Raw genomic sequence first — 16,368 nt, forward strand, 5'->3', positions numbered from 1 at the left:
AGGTGAGCATATACTGGCTTGAATCTATCTGGCATTCTCCTTCTCTATTCAGGCTAGAAATCCTAAGTATTTGGTTCCTCTGACTTAGAGAGAGGGGCAGGGCAATGCCAGTGAATTTACTATCCTGTCCATGGAAGAATATCCAGGATGAGATAGGAATCCGAATGATGAAAGGTACTGGATTCCAGGGGATTCACAGAGGAAAAACTTAGGCAGTGAACAAGTGCTAAAAGGTTTGTTTTTCTGTCTGGTTGTTGGATAGATTCAAGGCCTAGTTCACAAGAGTTGAGCTGTTTTTGCATCTGTATCCTCTTTGTTCTGCTTTTGGCAGTCCTTTAATACGAAGGCCTTGTTGCCTGTCTCTGATATTTCTTTCAGGCTTTGAATGAGGAGATTGTGAATAGGAAGAAGAATGTGGAACAAGCCATTAGAAACGGACAAGCACTTTTAAAGCAAAGTACAGGTCAGTAGAGATTGTAACCAGTCGTAAGTTCTTAGCAGATCAGGGTGGCTCCCCTGCGACTTTGCATATTATAGCACATGGAGTATCTGATGTCTGAAGTAGGTGTAAATTTAAAAATTCCTCCTTTAAGGCTGTGGGCCTAGAAGCTTATTTTCAAGAGAAACTTCCCTTGAGAAATGTGGCTCCAAGGGGTGAAGTTCGAAATGAAGCAACCATGGGAATGTTCCCTCCCTGCCATCACTTCACCCCTGCTATCCTGTGGTAAAAGTATGCGCACTCTGTATGCTTCAGTTTTTACCATATATAGACTTCTTATACAGTTGTTTGAAATGTATGTCTATGATATACTACTTCACGGAAAGGGTGGAAGTAGTGGAGATGAAACTGTGTTTGAATTCCAGACAGCATGAATCAAGAACAGGGGATCTCTCAGGGATAGGAAGGGATAGTACAGATTAGTAGTTAATATGAATGAACAGACTGAATAGGTCATATGGTCCTTTTTCTGCCGTCATTTTCTCTGTTTCTATATAGTAACAAACCGTAGTCAGATGTTTTTACATTTTTACTTGACAAAGCTGATCATGCACTTTGAGTTCAAACTTTCTTATTTTGCCTTTCATTATTTTGAAACCTGTCTCATTGATTCTTGAAAGTTAACAGTTTCTTATGAGTTCGATTCCCACTTCAGGGACAGGCAGCTCCTTGTGACTCTGGGCAAGTCACTTAACCCTCCATTGCCCCATGTAAGCCGCATTGAGCCTGCCATGAGTGGGAAAGCGCGGGGTACAAATGTAACAAAAAAAAAAAATTCTGCTTGTGTACGACAATATAATACAGAGGTTGTGTGCACCCCTATTAACTTCCAAACAGTTCAGGGACCACTAGTTCATTTACACACTTTTCCCACACTGCCTCCTCTCAGTGTTTTGGGTGTTCCCACTTGTTCTCTTTTTCTCCCTTACCAATCTTTCTCCCCTTCCCCTTTCACCGTCTGCCTGTTCCTCCAGCCATTCCTTGCAGTCTCTTTCTTCCAGCCAGTCCTCATGCTCCCCCAACCTTTGATTTATTTACATTTTGTACATGGAAGAGCTTCATTGCATACCTTCTAGTCTTCTTAAAGAGGTAAACAGTTAATTTGCATTTAAATTCTCTGCGCCAGTCATCATTTTATAGACCTTGCTCATATCTTCCCGCCACCATTTCTTCCCAGATTGAGGAATAGTGAGTGGTAGTTGTGCTAGTCCACTTTCAAAGGTAATAAATAGAAATAAAACAAAATAGATACCTTATTTATTGGACTAATTACATTTTTTTGATTAGCTTTCAAAGACAATACCTTCCTCTTCAGATCAGAAATGAGCAAATGTTGACATCAGAATATAGAAGTGAAATGTCCATTATGTAGCTTCTCACTATTCCAAAACCTGTGAGATACTTGTGTCCATCAACCAGCAGGTGGAAATAGAGAACTGAAAAACTGAGCTGAGACATCTCTTTCTTGCATCCAGTTCAGCTCCTCAGTATTTTCTATCTCCAGCAGGCAGATAAACACACTTTTCAGCCTCTGGTTCTATGTGATTGTGCTCCTGGTTACCAGTTGAGCTTTGCGAATGGCATGAGTCGCATAGCATATCTGAAGGTCTTCAGATCCCTGTCTCTGGTGCCTCACAAATTTACTTCTTCCCTCCCTCCCTCCCACCTCTCCCTTGTTCTGTGGAGCTCTTCTTTTTCCGGCCACAACCACATAAAAAAAAAGAAAGGTGAAAGAAAGAAGTTTTCTGGAGAGTGTGGGTCAAGCATCAATCCTCAGCCTCTCACATCTGTGATAAGACTTGTGGAGACTGTACGCTTGGGGAGGGGAGGGAGGGGTAAGAAGCAGCCGGCAGTGGTAAGTCCGACTAAAGTTTGACTCAGAATTGCTTGGAGGGCTGCAAGTTCTACTTGGTGTGGGGAAGGATCCTGACTGAATGCTTGGGACAGTGTTGGAAAGAGACGGCTGGGGGGAGGGGATATGATTGAGGTCTACAAAATCCTGAGTGGTGTAGAACGGGTAGAAGTGAATCAATTTTTCACACTTTAAATAAATACAAAGACCATGGGACACTCAATGAAATTACGTGGAAATACTATTTTATCTGGTAACTGGAATTGTGATTGTTGAATCTTACTTTATGTATTACTGGTTAGCAGTGTTTAAAAGTTTTAATAACAGAATATTTAATAATAAAACAAATAGGAGGGCATATTTTTTCACTAAAGAATAGTTAAGCTTTGTAACTCGCTGCCGGAGGATGTGGTGGCAGCGGTTCCATTGCATCCCTCTAGACTGGCACAGATGGGTTAAGCACTCCGACCAGCAGATGGAGACAGAGAACAAACTGAGCTTCAAGTGAGCCTGTAAGTGGGCATGTCCTCAGGAAACTACTCTGTTCTCAGTCTTAGCAGATGGAGGAGTGATAAGCTTGTGCAGTCGGCTACTTGTTGGCTCTGGGATTTCTTTTTTGTCTTGAGTTTTCTTCCTGGGGCTACTGGGTAAGAGAAAACACTCTGGCCTGCGGGGGTTTCTTTCATTCCGGGTTGTGTTAAACCTGGGTGGCCGGGTCCCTCCCCCCACTTGCACCTTGCTGCAGGTACCTTTGGTTTGTGAGCCTCAGCTGTCTGGCTCTGTCTTCGGGCAGACCAGCAGTTTAAGTGCTGTGGGGTCTGTCTTGCTACTTCTTTGTGGTCTGAGTGTCGTTAAAAAACCCCCCAAGAAATAAATGTCACCAAAGCTTTACTGTGGGGAAGCCATGTGTTAAAAAAAACAAAAAAGAAACAAAGAGAGTAACGGACTTTTTTTGTGTTGTTTTTCCCTTCGGTGGTTGTTTTCCTGCTGCCCCAACACTTCTCTGGGGAACCGCGGAGTTCTCATATTTTTTTTCTTTCTTGGCAGTGATGTCTCTGCGCCTTAAGCGCTGTGCAGTTTGCCAGAGCGCAGCTTCTGCGCAGCTGTGGAGTGCACCGAGTCAGGATGTGGGGAATTGAGGCAGGCAGCTGCGTCGACTCCAGTGTCTGGGGTTTCAGCAGGACTGTCTTCGCCTGTTTGGGTGATTGCCTTGCTTTTGGCAGAAACCGCCGCCATTTTGTCCCCAGCGTCTGGCCTTGATCTCCCTCTGTGCTTGGAGCCCTTTTCTGCACCGGGGTCTCTGTGGAGCTGTCCTTTGTGGAAGCAGACTATCTCAGCAGGAACATTCTGGATCTGGGAGAATGCTCCCTTTCAGAGACAGCCTTCCACTATATAGTTCAACTCTGGGGGCTACCAGTCACGGATCTAATGGCCACGTTCAGGAATGTCAATGCTTCTCGCTTTTCAGTCGCAGGATGGAGCCATTGGCGGAGGGCATAGATGCCTTAGCCCATCAGTGGTCCCTCCAAAGGCTGCTGTATGTGTTTCCACTGTGGCCCTTGCTCGTCAGTCATTCAAAGGGTCGAGACTTACTGAGGCCGGGTTGTGCACATAGCCCCAGGTTGGCCCTGACGCCTATGATACGGAGATCTAGTGCAATTTGTGGTTGGGGAGCCCCTTTGGTTGGCTTGGGCAGCACCTCTTCTCCTGCAGGGGCCCATCCCCATGCCAGATGTGAGTAGATTCTCATTTACTGCGTGACTCTTGAGCTGGCACGGTTTTTGAACATAGGCTTTTCGGCAGAGGTTATCTTCATCTTGTCTACAAAGTGTTCTCCTTCCTTAAGGTTTGTGAGGGTTTGGTGCATCTTTGTGGATTGGTGGGGGTGTTGCCCCTTCATTCCTCGGTTGCTGATATCTTGCAGTTTCGTTGGGATAGTTTTGAGAAGGGTTTGACCCTTTCATCTCTGAGGGCTCACTTGGCAGCACTATTGGTTTCCCTGATCCAGGGCTGGTTGATAGTGTTCCATCCTGATGTGTTGCACTTCCTGTGGGGTGTGAAGCACTTAAGGCCTTCATTTTGTCCTATCATTCTTCCTTGGGATATGAGCCTGATCTTGCTGAAAGCACCCTTCAAACCCTTGAGCTCGTCTACCTTGAAAGATCTGTCCCTTAAGGTAGCCACCTTGGTGGCCATTACTTCCACTCACTGGGTCTCGGAGTTGCAGGCTGTGTCTTGTGTGGAGCCCTTTGTACTCTTTCACGAGGAGCATGTGGTGTTGCGTCCAGTTCTGTCGTTTTTGCCTAAGGTTTCCTTTCACCTGAACCAGTCTACTACTACTACTACTTAGCATTTCTATAGCGCTGCCAGGGTTACGCAGCGCTGTACAAGTTTAAACATGGGGAAGGACAGTCCCTGCTCAAGAGAGCTTACAATCTAAAGGTAAAAACTATGTAGTCAGTGTAGGTATCAGGAAAGGGAAGGTGGTTAGGCACCAAAAGCAAGGGAGAAGAGATGGGCCTTGAGTAAGGACTTGAAAATGGGCAGGGAGGGCGCATGGCGTATGGGCTCAGGAAGTCTGTTCCAGGCATAAGGTGATGCGAGGCAGAAGGGGGCGGAGTCTGGAGTTAGCGGTGGTGGAGAAGGGTACAGAAAGGAGTGATTTGTCCTGAGAGCGGAGGTTACGGGTGGGAACATATGGGGAGAGGAGGGTAGAGAGGTAATGGGGGGCTGCAGATTGAGTGCACTTGAAGGTCAATAGGAAAAGCTTGAACTGTATACGGTAGCGGATCGGGAGCCAGTGAAGCGACTTGAGGAGAGGGGTGATATGAGAGTATCGGTTCACGCGGTAGATAAGACGTGCGGCGGAATTTTGGACAGATTGAAGGGGGGGGATAGGTGGCTAAGCTGGAGGCCAGCGAGGAGAAGGTTGCAATAGTCAAGACGAGAGGTAACGAGCGAGTGGACGAGGGTTCGGGTGGTCTGTTCAGAGAGGAATGGGCGAATTTTGCTAATATTATAGAAGAAGAAGCGACAGGTCTTAGCTGTCTGCTGGATATGGGCAGAGAAGGAGAGGGAGGAGTCAAAAATGACTCCGAGATTGCGGGCTGAAGAGATGGGGAGGATGAGGGCGTTGTCAACTGAGACAGAAAGTGGGGGAAGAGGAGAAGAGGGTTTGGGTGGAAAGACAAGGAGCTCAGTCTTTGCCATGTTCAGTTTCAGATGCCGGTTGGACATCCAGGCAGCGATGTCTGAAAGGCAGAGTCTATCACTCTGCTGGTGTTTCACAGGGAGGATTCTGTAGATTCTCTTTTTCAGTTGGACTTATGGAGGGCCCTCCATTGTTATTTGCAAAACACAGCTGTGTATTGTTTGAATATTTTTACTGCTGTAATTGTCTATTGCTTATATTTGACTTATTCTTGAGGTACAGTGCCTTGAGTGAATTCCATCAAAAAGGTGGTAAATAAATAAAAATAAATAAACTTCAGAAGTTGGAGAACAAGGCCAGGGCCAGGCAGACAAATCAAGATCAAGTATACATATGTAATATTACACCATACCTTATGCTGTGTCTTGTTGGGCAGACTAGATGGGCCTGTACAGGTTTTTATCTGTCATCATCTTACCTGCTAATTTTCTTTCCTTTACTCTCTCCAGACCATTCCTGACCCCTCACCTGCTTCTTCATCTGCATTTCTATTTCTCTTTGATTGTGCCTGTGCAGGGGCGAGGTTCTGGATTCTGGAGGGATCTGGATAACGCTGAAGAATGAAAAAAAATATATATATATATTTTTTTTTTTTGTAAGAGATACTGGAGACAGATTGTTGATCAATGAAAATAATAAAAAAAAAACGAGAAAAGAGAGAAAAAAGTCAGGAATACATCCATCTTGACATGATGCATCATTGTTCCAGTCTCAGACAGGGATGTCGCTGTGGTGTTTTCACAATACTTGTTTTTTTTCCCCTCAGAGTGTTTGCCTTGAGGGGGTCTGTTGTTCTGTTACCACCATCTTAACTTTGTCTGTAGAAATATTGAGGGACACAGGACTGCACAGAGCGTAATAGAGTGGCATCACTAGTAGTTCTCAGTGTCCCCCTCTGTAGGTAGGAGGGCATAAAACCACTCATTGGGAATGGTCTATAGAGACTAAAGGAAAGAAAATTAGCAGGTAAAATCTAATTTCTCCCTTTCTATGTTTGTTTTTATTTTTTGTTACCTTCTCCAAATTGAATCCTCTATCTCCTTTGTCTTTATAAGGGAAATGTTACATTCCCTTTATTTTGGTTACTTTTTTCTAATGCCACTTTATTTATTTATTTTTTTTTTTGAGATGTGGTAGGCAGAATTGCACACAGTAGTCAAGGTCACATCATTGAGCAGTACATGGACACTATGTTCTCCGAGGACAAGCAGGCTGCTTGTTCTCACTGATGGGTTGACGTCCTCGGCAGCCCCCTCCATCGGAAAGTTTACTAGCAAAGGCCTTTGCTAGTCCTCGCGCGCCCATGCGCACTGCGCATGCGCAGCCGTCTTCCCGCCCGAAACCGGCTCGAGCCGGCCAGTCTTCTTTCGTCCGCGCTCGGTACGGTCGTGTTACGCCGTTCGTGCCCCAGAGAGTCGACCTCGCGCGTCCTTTTCGACGTGTTTTCTCTTGTTTTTTCTTTCAAAAAGTTCGGGAAGCGCTCCGGAAGTGCTCCGGAAGACCCTTTCGGGTTTTCTGCCCTTCCCGTAATTTTCTCAGCTTTTGCCCCGTAAGTTTTCTTTCGTTGACGGGGTAGGCCTAGTTTGGCCTCGGTCGAGATTTTTCTCCCTCTAAATTTTGGTGCTTCAAATTTCGCCATTTCGGCTTTTGATTTCGCCGGCGTGATTTTTCCGCCCATGACATCGAAGCCTTCCAGCGGCTTCAAGAAGTGCACCCAGTGCGCCCGGGTAATCTCGCTCACTGATAGGCACTCTGCGTGTCTTCAGTGTCTAGGGGCCCAGCACCGCCCTCAGAACTGCAGTCTGTGTTCCCTGTTACAAAGGCGGACTCAGGTAGCGAGATTAGCCCAGTGGAACGTTTTGTTCTCGGGCTCTTCGTCAACATCGGCACCGGAGGCATCGAGTGCATCGACGTCGTCAGCGTCCGGACCATCTTCCTTGGCTGCCGCTCCATCGACTGCATCGAGGCATCGGACCTCTGCATCGGCGCCGAGGCATCGGGCGACTGCATCGACGTCGGTGGTACCGAGACTTCGTCTGCTGATGTCGTCGGACGGAGGTGCATCGTCAGGAGTGCAGGTGAGGGCTGTCCATTCCCCTGCTGGTGGCGGTGAGCCTTCGGGTGGGTCTCCCCCTACCCTGAGGGCTCCTGCGGTACAGCCCCCCCGGGATCGACCCTCTTCGGTCTCGGCCCCCAGGAAGCGACGGATGGATTCTACGTCCTCCTCGTCGGTGCCGGGGAGCTCCGGTGACATGCTTCGGAAGAAGTCGAAGAAGCATCGACACCGGTCTCCTCCCCGTGTCGGCACCGAGAGCTCTGGGTCGCCGAGGGATTCGGCACCCAGCAGGCATCGGCACCGAGAGGACCGCTCACCCTCTGTTCAGGAGGTGTCGATGCGCTCCACTCTGGACAGCCCGGAACAGCCTCCTCGCCCGGAACAGGTTCTGACGTCGACGCCTGCATCGACCTCTCAGCCTTTTTCTGCAGCCACTCTGAACGAGAGCCTCCGGGCCGTTCTCCCAGAGATTCTGGGAGAGCTGTTGCGCCCTACCCCTCCGGTACCGGCGGTGCTTGCGCCTCCGGTACCGTCGAGCGTGGCGCCGGCTGGCCCATCGCCCAGGTTGAGGTCCCCGACGTCGGTACCGCGTGCGGTGCCGACCGCGGCCACCTCCCAGGAGGGCTCCCCGACTACGTCGGCGGAGGGAGCTTCGCCGATGCGGGCCAGGGAGTCTACCTCTCGACGCCCCCATCGTGGACGTGGCTCCACGGAGTCGAGCAGGGCGAGGTTGCAGACACAGGTCCGTGAACTTGTCTGACACCGAGGGTGAGGCCTCGTGGGAGGAAGAGGAAGATCCCAGATATTTCTCTGACGAGGAGTCTGAGGGTCTTCCGTCTGATCCCACTCCCTCTCCTGAGAGACAGCTTTCTCCTCCCGAGAGTCTGTCTTTTGCCTCCTTTGTCCGGGAGATGTCTACGGCCATCCCCTTCCCGGTGGTTGTGGAGGACGAGCCCAGGGCTGAAATGTTTGAGCTCCTGGACTATCCTTCTCCACCTAAGGAAGCGTCCACTGTTCCCTTGCACCATGTCCTGAAAAAGACATTGCTTGCGAACTGGACCAAGCCATTAACTAATCCCCACATTCCCAAGAAGATCGAGTCCCAGTACCGGATCCATGGGGACCCAGAGCTGATGCGCACTCAGTTGCCTCATGACTCTGGAGTTGTGGATTTGGCCCTATAGAAGGCTAAGAGTTCTAGGGAACATGCTTCGGCGCCCCCGGGCAAGGACGCTAGAACCTTAGACTCCTTTGGGAGGAAGGCCTACCATTCCTCTATGCTCGTGTCCAAGATCCAGTCTTACCAGCTCTACACGAGCATACACATGCGGAACAATGTGCGGCAGTTGGCGGGCTTGGTTGATGCTCTTCCCCCTGAGCAAGCCAAGCCTTTTCAGGAGGTGGTCAGGCAGCTGAAGGCGTGCAGAAAATTCCTGGCCAGAGGAGTTTATGACACTTTTGATGTTGCGTCCAGGGCCGCTGCTCAAGGTGTGGTGATGCGCAGGCTCTCATGGCTGCGTGCCGCCGACCTGGAGAATAGAATCCAGCAGCGGATTGCGGACTCGCCTTGCCGTGCGGACAATATTTTTGGTGAAAAAGTCGAACAGGTGGTAGAGTCTCTCCACCAGCGGGACACCGCATTCGACAAATTCGCCCGCCGGCAGCCTTCAGCTTCTACCTCTACAGGTAGACGATTTTTCGGGGGAAGGAAGACTGTTCCCTACTCTTCTGGTAAGCGTAGGTACAATCCTCCTTCCCGACAGCCTGCGGCCCAGGCTAAGCCCCAGCGCGCTCGCTCTCGTCAGCAGCGTGCGACTCAGCAAGGCCCCGCGGCTCCCCAGCAAAAGCAAGGGGCGAGCTTTTGACTGGCTCCAGCAGAGCATAGCCGACATCCAAGTGTCCGTGCCGGGCGACCTGCCAGTCGGAGGGAGGTTGAAAGCTTTTCACCGAAGGTGGCCTCTCATAACCTCCGATCAGTGGGTTCTGCAAATAGTCCGGCAGGGGTACACCCTCAATTTGACCTCAAAACCTCCAAATTGTCCACCGGGAGCTCAGTCTTACAGCTTCCAGCACAAGAAGGTACTTGCAGAGGAACTCTCCGCCCTTCTCAGCGCCAATGCGGTTGAGCCCGTGCCATCCGGGCAAGAAGGGCTGGGATTCTATTCCAGGTACTTCCTTGTGGAAAAGAAAACAGGGGGGATGCGTCCCATCCTAGACCTAAGGGCCCTGAACAAATATCTCGAAAAAGAAAAGTTCAGGATGCTTTCCCTGGGCACTCTTCTCTCCATGATTCAGCAAAACGATTGGCTATGCTCTCTGGACTTGAAGGATGCCTACACACACATCCCGATACTGCCAGCTCACAGACAGTATCTGCGATTTCAGTTGGGCACACGCCACTTCCAGTACTGTGTGCTACCCTTTGGGCTCGCCTCTGCGCCCAGGGTGTTCACCAAGTGCCTAGCTGTGGTAGCAGCGGCGCTTCGCAGGCTGGGGGTGCACGTGTTCCCATATCTCGACGATTGGCTGGTGAAGAACACATCCGAGGCAGGAGCCCTGCAGTCCATGCAGATGACTATTCGCCTACTGGAGCTACTGGGGTTTGTGATAAATTATCCAAAGTCCCACCTTCTTCCAGTGCAGAGACTCGAATTCATAGGAGCTCTGCTGGATTCTCGGACGGCTCGCGCCTATCTCCCAGAGACGAGAGCCAACAACTTGTTGTCCCTCGTCTCGCGGGTGCGAGCGTCCCAGCAGATCACAGCTCGGCAGATGTTGAGATTGCTGGGCCGCATGGCCTCCACAGTCCATGCGACTCCCATGGCCCGCCTTCACATGAGATCTGCTCAATGGACCCTAGCCTCCCAGTGGTATCAGGCCGCTGGGGGTCTAGAGGACGTGATCCACCTGTCCACGAGTTTTCTCAAATCCCTGTATTGGTGGACGATTTGCTCCAATTTGACTCTGGGACGTCCCTTCCAAATTCCTCAGCCACAAAAAGTGCTGACCACGGATGCGTCCCTCCTGGGATGGGGAGCTCATGTCGATGGGCTTCACACCCAAGGAAGCTGGTCCCTCCAGGAACGCGATCTGCAGATCAATCTTCTGGAGTTACGAGCGATCTGGAACGCTCTGAAGGCTTTCAGAGATCGGCTGTCCCACCAAATTATCCAAATTCAGACAGACAACCAGGTTGCCATGTACTACGTCAACAAGCAGGGGGGCACCGGATCTCGCCCCCTGTGTCAGGAAGCCGTCAGCATGTGGCTCTGGGCTCGCCGTCACGGCATGGTGCTCCAAGCCACATATCTGGCAGGCGTAAACAACAGTCTGGCCGACAGGTTGAGCAGGATTATGCAACCTCACGAGTGGTCGCTCAATTCCCGTGTGGTACGACAGATCTTCCAGGTGTGGGGCACCCCCTTGGTGGATCTCTTCGCATCTCGAGTGAACCACAAAGTCCCTCAGTTCTGTTCCAGGCTTCAGGCCCACGGCAGACTGGCATCGGATGCCTTCCTCCTGGATTGGGGGGAGGGCCTGCTGTATGCTTATCCTCCCATCCCTCTGGTGGGGAAGACTTTGTTGAAACTCAAGCAAGACCGAGGCACCATGATTCTGATTGCTCCTTTTTGGCCGCGTCAGATCTGGTTCCCTCTTCTTCTGGAGTTATCCTCCGAAGAACCGTGGAGATTGGAGTGTTTTCCGACCCTCATCACACAGGACGAAGGGGCTCTTCTGCTTCCCAACCTCCAGTCTCTGGCTCTCACGGCCTGGATGTTGAGGGCGTAGACTTTGCCTCTTTGGGTCTGTCACAGGGTGTCTCCCGCATCTTGCTTGCTTCCAGGAAAGACTCCACTAAGAGAAGTTACTTCTTTCATTGGAGGAGGTTTGCCGTCTGGTGTGACAGCAAGGCCCTAGATCCTCGCTCTTGTCCTACACAGACCCTGCTTGAATACCTTCTGCACTTGTCTGAGTCTGGTCTTAAGACCAACTCCGTAAGGGTTCACCTTAGTGCGATCAGTGTATACCATTACCAAGTGGAAGGTAAGCCGATCTCAGGACAGCCTTTAGTTGTTCGCTTCATGAGAGGTTTGCTTTTGTCAAAGCCCCCTGTCAAGCCTCCTACAGTGTCATGGGATCTCAATGTCGTTCTCACCCAGCTGATGAAACCTCCTTTTGAGCCACTGAATTCCTGCCATCCGAAGTACTTGACCTGGAAGGTCATTTTCTTGGTGGCAGTTACTTCGGCTCGTAGAGTCAGTGAGCTTCAGGCCCTGGTAGCCCAGGCTCCTTACACCAAATTTCATCACAACAGAGTAGTCCTCCGCACTCACCCTAAGTTTCTGCCAAAGGTAGTGTCGGAGTTCCATCTGAACCAGTCAATTGTCTTGCCAACATTCTTTCCCCGTCCTCATTCCTGCCCTGCTGAACGTCAGCTGCACACATTGGACTGCAAGAGAGCATTGGCCTTCTATCTGGAGCGGACACAGCCCAACAGACAGTCCGCCCAATTGTTTGTTTCTTTTGATCCCAACAGGAGGGGAGTGGCTGTAGGGAAACGCACCATATCCAATTGGCTAGCAGATTGCATTTCCTTCACTTACGCCCAGGCGGGGCTGGCTCTTGAGGGTCATGTCACGGCTCATAATGTTAGAGCCATGGCAGCGTCGGTAGCCCACTTGAAGTCAGCCTCCATTGAAGAAATTTGCAAAGCTGCGACGTGGTCATCTGTCCACACATTCACATCTCATTACTGCCTGCAGCAGGATACCCGACGCGACAGTCGGTTCGGGCAGTCAGTTCTTCAGAACCTGTTTGGGCTTTAGGATCCAACTCCACCCCCCGAGGGCCCTGTTTGTTCTGTTCCAGGCTACACTCTCAGTTAGTTGGTAAATTTTTTAGGTCAATCTCAGTTATGTCCTCGCCGTTGCGAGGCCCAATTGACCATGGTTGTTGTTTTGAGTGAGCCTGGGGGCTAGGGATACCCCATCAGTGAGAACAAGCAGCCTGCTTGTCCTCGGAGAAAGCGAATACTACATACCTGTAGAAGGTATTCTCCGAGGACAGCAGGCTGATTGTTCTCACAAACCCGCCCGCCTCCCCTTTGGAGTTGTGTCTTCCCTTAAATGTATTGTCTTGCTACATACTGGACTGGCCGGCTCGAGCCGGTTTCGGGCGGGAAGACGGCTGCGCATGCGCAGTGCGCATGGGCGCACGAGGACTAGCAAAGGCCTTTGCTAGTAAACTTTCCGATGGAGGGGGCTGCCGAGGACGTCAACCCATCAGTGAGAACAATCAGCCTGCTGTCCTCGGAGAATACCTTCTACAGGTATGTAGCATTCGCTATAGTCTTTGTTGTATTTTCTGTTGACACTAGTACTTGAGCATATCTTTATTGACAACATTGGTAGGGCATTGGTTTGTTGTAAATGTAAAACCCTGGTTAAAGAATAGACCTCAACTTGCATGCAAGGGAATAATAAGAAATTGTGCACTGACTGATCTGTTCAGCCTTATTCAGGATTATTTCTTTGAAAAATAAAATGTCCTTTAGTTTGGTAGGATTATGAAGAACAAGTGACAGTGTATCAGTTTCTCAGTGTCATCCTTCTCAACATGTGCTTGTAGGATACTTTCATTTGGACATGAGTTGGTAACATGGTGCATCTTACTCCCCAGGTGATGATGTGTTATTAATCCAGGAAAAGCTGGATGGCATCAAGACTCGATATTCAGAAATTACCTCTATCAGTTTGAAGGCTCTAAGGATGTTAGAGCAAGCTCAGCAGTTAGCCACTAAATTCCAGTCAGCACACGAGGAGCTACTCATGTGGCTAGATAAAGTTGAAGAAGAGCTAATGTACAGTGGAGTTCAGTCTCCCACTGGAGAAGAAATGCCCAAGTTCCAGCAGAGGCAGAAGGTGAGGAACAATCTGGGATGCGCTCACTGAAATAAGTACCACCTTTGGCTGATAACAGAACGAGCCTGTTGGGGAAAGGGATTGACTGTGGGTGGAAACTATATTAAATGAAGGTGATTGTGATTCACACATTGCATATATGTGACAGAAGATATAAATGTAATATGATGAGACCATACTGTACACACATTTAGATTCACTTGTATACAAGTTACAGGTAGAACTGATAGACAACAGAGAAATCTCGCAGCTTGCTGATGACTAGAAAAAAATGTTAGAAATGTCCAACATTGTGCAATACTACAGAGAACTGAAACTGCACATAAGTCATTAGATTACACCTCCTCCATTAATCTCTTCGAAAGCATAGCTGCCCTGCCTTTAAATTATGCCAAGTGTGGGACAGAAGCTTGTTCCCTATTTATTTACTTGATTTTTGTTGACAGTTCAGCTACTGTCAGCAACTGACGGAGCACGTTTTCATCATACCATCGTATAACCTGTTATTAATCACAGTTCTTTGTAGCCAAATATACTATAAATTTCTCAGAGATCCCCCTCCATTTTAAGACCAGTAACACCACCTGGTTTCATTTCAACCCCCTTCCCCACAGGCTTGTTGCTAAGCTTGTCTATTGAGATAGCCATGGGAAAGCAACTGCTTGGCCCTGGGATCAGTAGCATGAATGTTGCTACTTTTTGGGATTATAGAATCTTATTACTCTTTGGGGTTCTGGAATGTTGCTACTCTTTGGGATTATGGAATATTGTTACTCTTAGGGGTTCTGGAATGTTGCTACTGGTTGGGGTTCTGGAATCTTGTTAGTCTTAGGGGTTCTGGAATGTTGCTACTGGTTGGGGTTCTGGAATGTTGCTACTCTTTGGGATTCTGTCAAGTACTTGTGATGTGGATTGGCCACAATAGGAAGCAGGATACTGGGCTGGAAGGACCAGTGGTCCTACCCAGTATGACTATTCTTATGTTCCTATGTTGGACTGGGATTGTATGGGGATGGATTGACTGGGACTTGTATGCATATTTTTCCAGGACCTGAAGAAGGAACTCATGGAGTACAGACTTGTTCTAGACACTGTGAATGAGGTCAGTAGCGCCCTTTTAGCTCTAGTACCCTGGCGAGCCCGTGAAGGACTGGATAAGCTCGTATTAGATGCCAACGAACGGTACAAGTTGACCAGAGACACCATCGAGCATCGGGTGCACCAGATAGATGCTGCTATCCAAAGATCCCAACAGGTAAGAAAATTATATTGATGTGAAGGGAAGATAAAAAGAAAAATGGGGAGGGAGAGAGGATAGAAGGCTGTTTTATATGATATTATTTTTATGAATTGATTTTATTTTTTTGTGAACTGTGTAGTTACTCAAATAATATGCAACATATCAAATTGAAACTTGAAAAAATACACAGCTTACACACAAAAAAATTTTTGTACTTAAAATTATTATACTGCAAAAGACTTTTGTGTTGCAGTAACATGTCAACGGCACCATGTTACATGTGGCATTTTCACAGCCAAGCAGCCATGTGTATGCATTTGATTTTGTGTATCACATACAGTTTTAGTCATGCTCACATGTGTACACAAATAACCCATATCTACAGCCCCCAACTGCAACCCAATCCTCCGCTTTTGTGTTCTTCCCACACACACAGATCACTACTACCAACTTGAGGATAACTCCCTATTCACTAACCCCACTCAGGCAGTTAAACATACAGTCAGTCACATCACACACACTCTTACATACAGAGCCAACTACATAGACATTTTTTTGCATCCATTCCCTTACCATCAGCCTAATATCCACACATTCATCTTATCCACATCCAGTGCCGAAATGCATGTGTACCTGAATCTCTCATAGAAAAACACACTCTTGTGTCGGGCATTTTGCATGAACTTCTCAACTTGTTACTTTTAGAATCTATTGTGTAGAGTTTTAAATTATTTTACAATAGTTCTTTTTAAGGAGAAATTTGATCTTACCTTCTAATTTCCTTTCCTTGAGACCTACCAGACCACTCCACCCTGTCTCATCTATAATCAGATGACTAAGCTCTACTTCAGTAGTTGTTAGTGTATTCCTCTTTCAGGAGACTGTTCTTGGTTGGAGTTTGGCTATACCCATCCCAACTTGAGGAAAATTTGGGAAAGGACTTTTTGTTTTGTTACAAAAATACTGGAATGTACAGCATTCTATAATAGTGCAGGGCTCACAAGTATTTTGGTTTCTGGTTCCATCTGCTGGTAAAGGGGCATAATCCATGCATTTGGATTAGACTAGTAGGATTCCATGAAAGGAAATTAGCCGATATTAAAAAAAAAATAAGGAATAATTTGGTCATAACAAAATTTATGGATTGGTGGAGAAAGAGACCTCAGTTATTTTTACTGTTTAAATCCTTTACCCTCTTTGTGTCCGAGCCTACTGATATAATCATTGGTCAAAAAACTCCACACTCCAATTAATGTTAATAATCAAAATTCAAATCATTATATCAATATATCCACAACTTATTGCATGTATGATGGTAGGCTTGCCCCTTGTGAGTGAGATTCACCCAGAGTTGAATCCATGATCCCAAATCAATGAGCACTTGTGCACAAAAACATAACATCTTTCCAAAATATGCAGACAAAACTTACCTAAAGTGTGCAAAATCCATCATTTCTTTATCCCACTAGATTAGTCCAAACTAGCAGATGTCTATAGAGCTGTGATCACTGACTATATTAATCACAGCTCCCCAGTATTCTGTCTCCAGCAGATGGTGACAGACATCCCATGCAATCAATGTTCTGGAC

At 48.1% G+C, this 16,368-nt stretch overlaps 1 protein-coding gene across 1 annotated transcript in view; it reads left to right on the forward strand.

Annotated features, from left to right (window-relative positions):
• Positions 1-16,368, forward strand: part of MACF1 (microtubule actin crosslinking factor 1) — a 303,837-nt gene that overhangs the window by 220,668 nt on the left and 66,801 nt on the right. The window contains 3 exon segments of the mRNA XM_030220015.1: positions 379-463; positions 13,298-13,539; positions 14,588-14,794. Coding sequence (XP_030075875.1) covers positions 379-463; positions 13,298-13,539; positions 14,588-14,794 — 534 coding nt within the window.

This window comes from Microcaecilia unicolor, chromosome 11 (assembly GCF_901765095.1).
Source record: "Microcaecilia unicolor chromosome 11, aMicUni1.1, whole genome shotgun sequence".
In the NCBI taxonomy this organism is placed as follows: domain Eukaryota; kingdom Metazoa; phylum Chordata; class Amphibia; order Gymnophiona; family Siphonopidae; genus Microcaecilia; species Microcaecilia unicolor.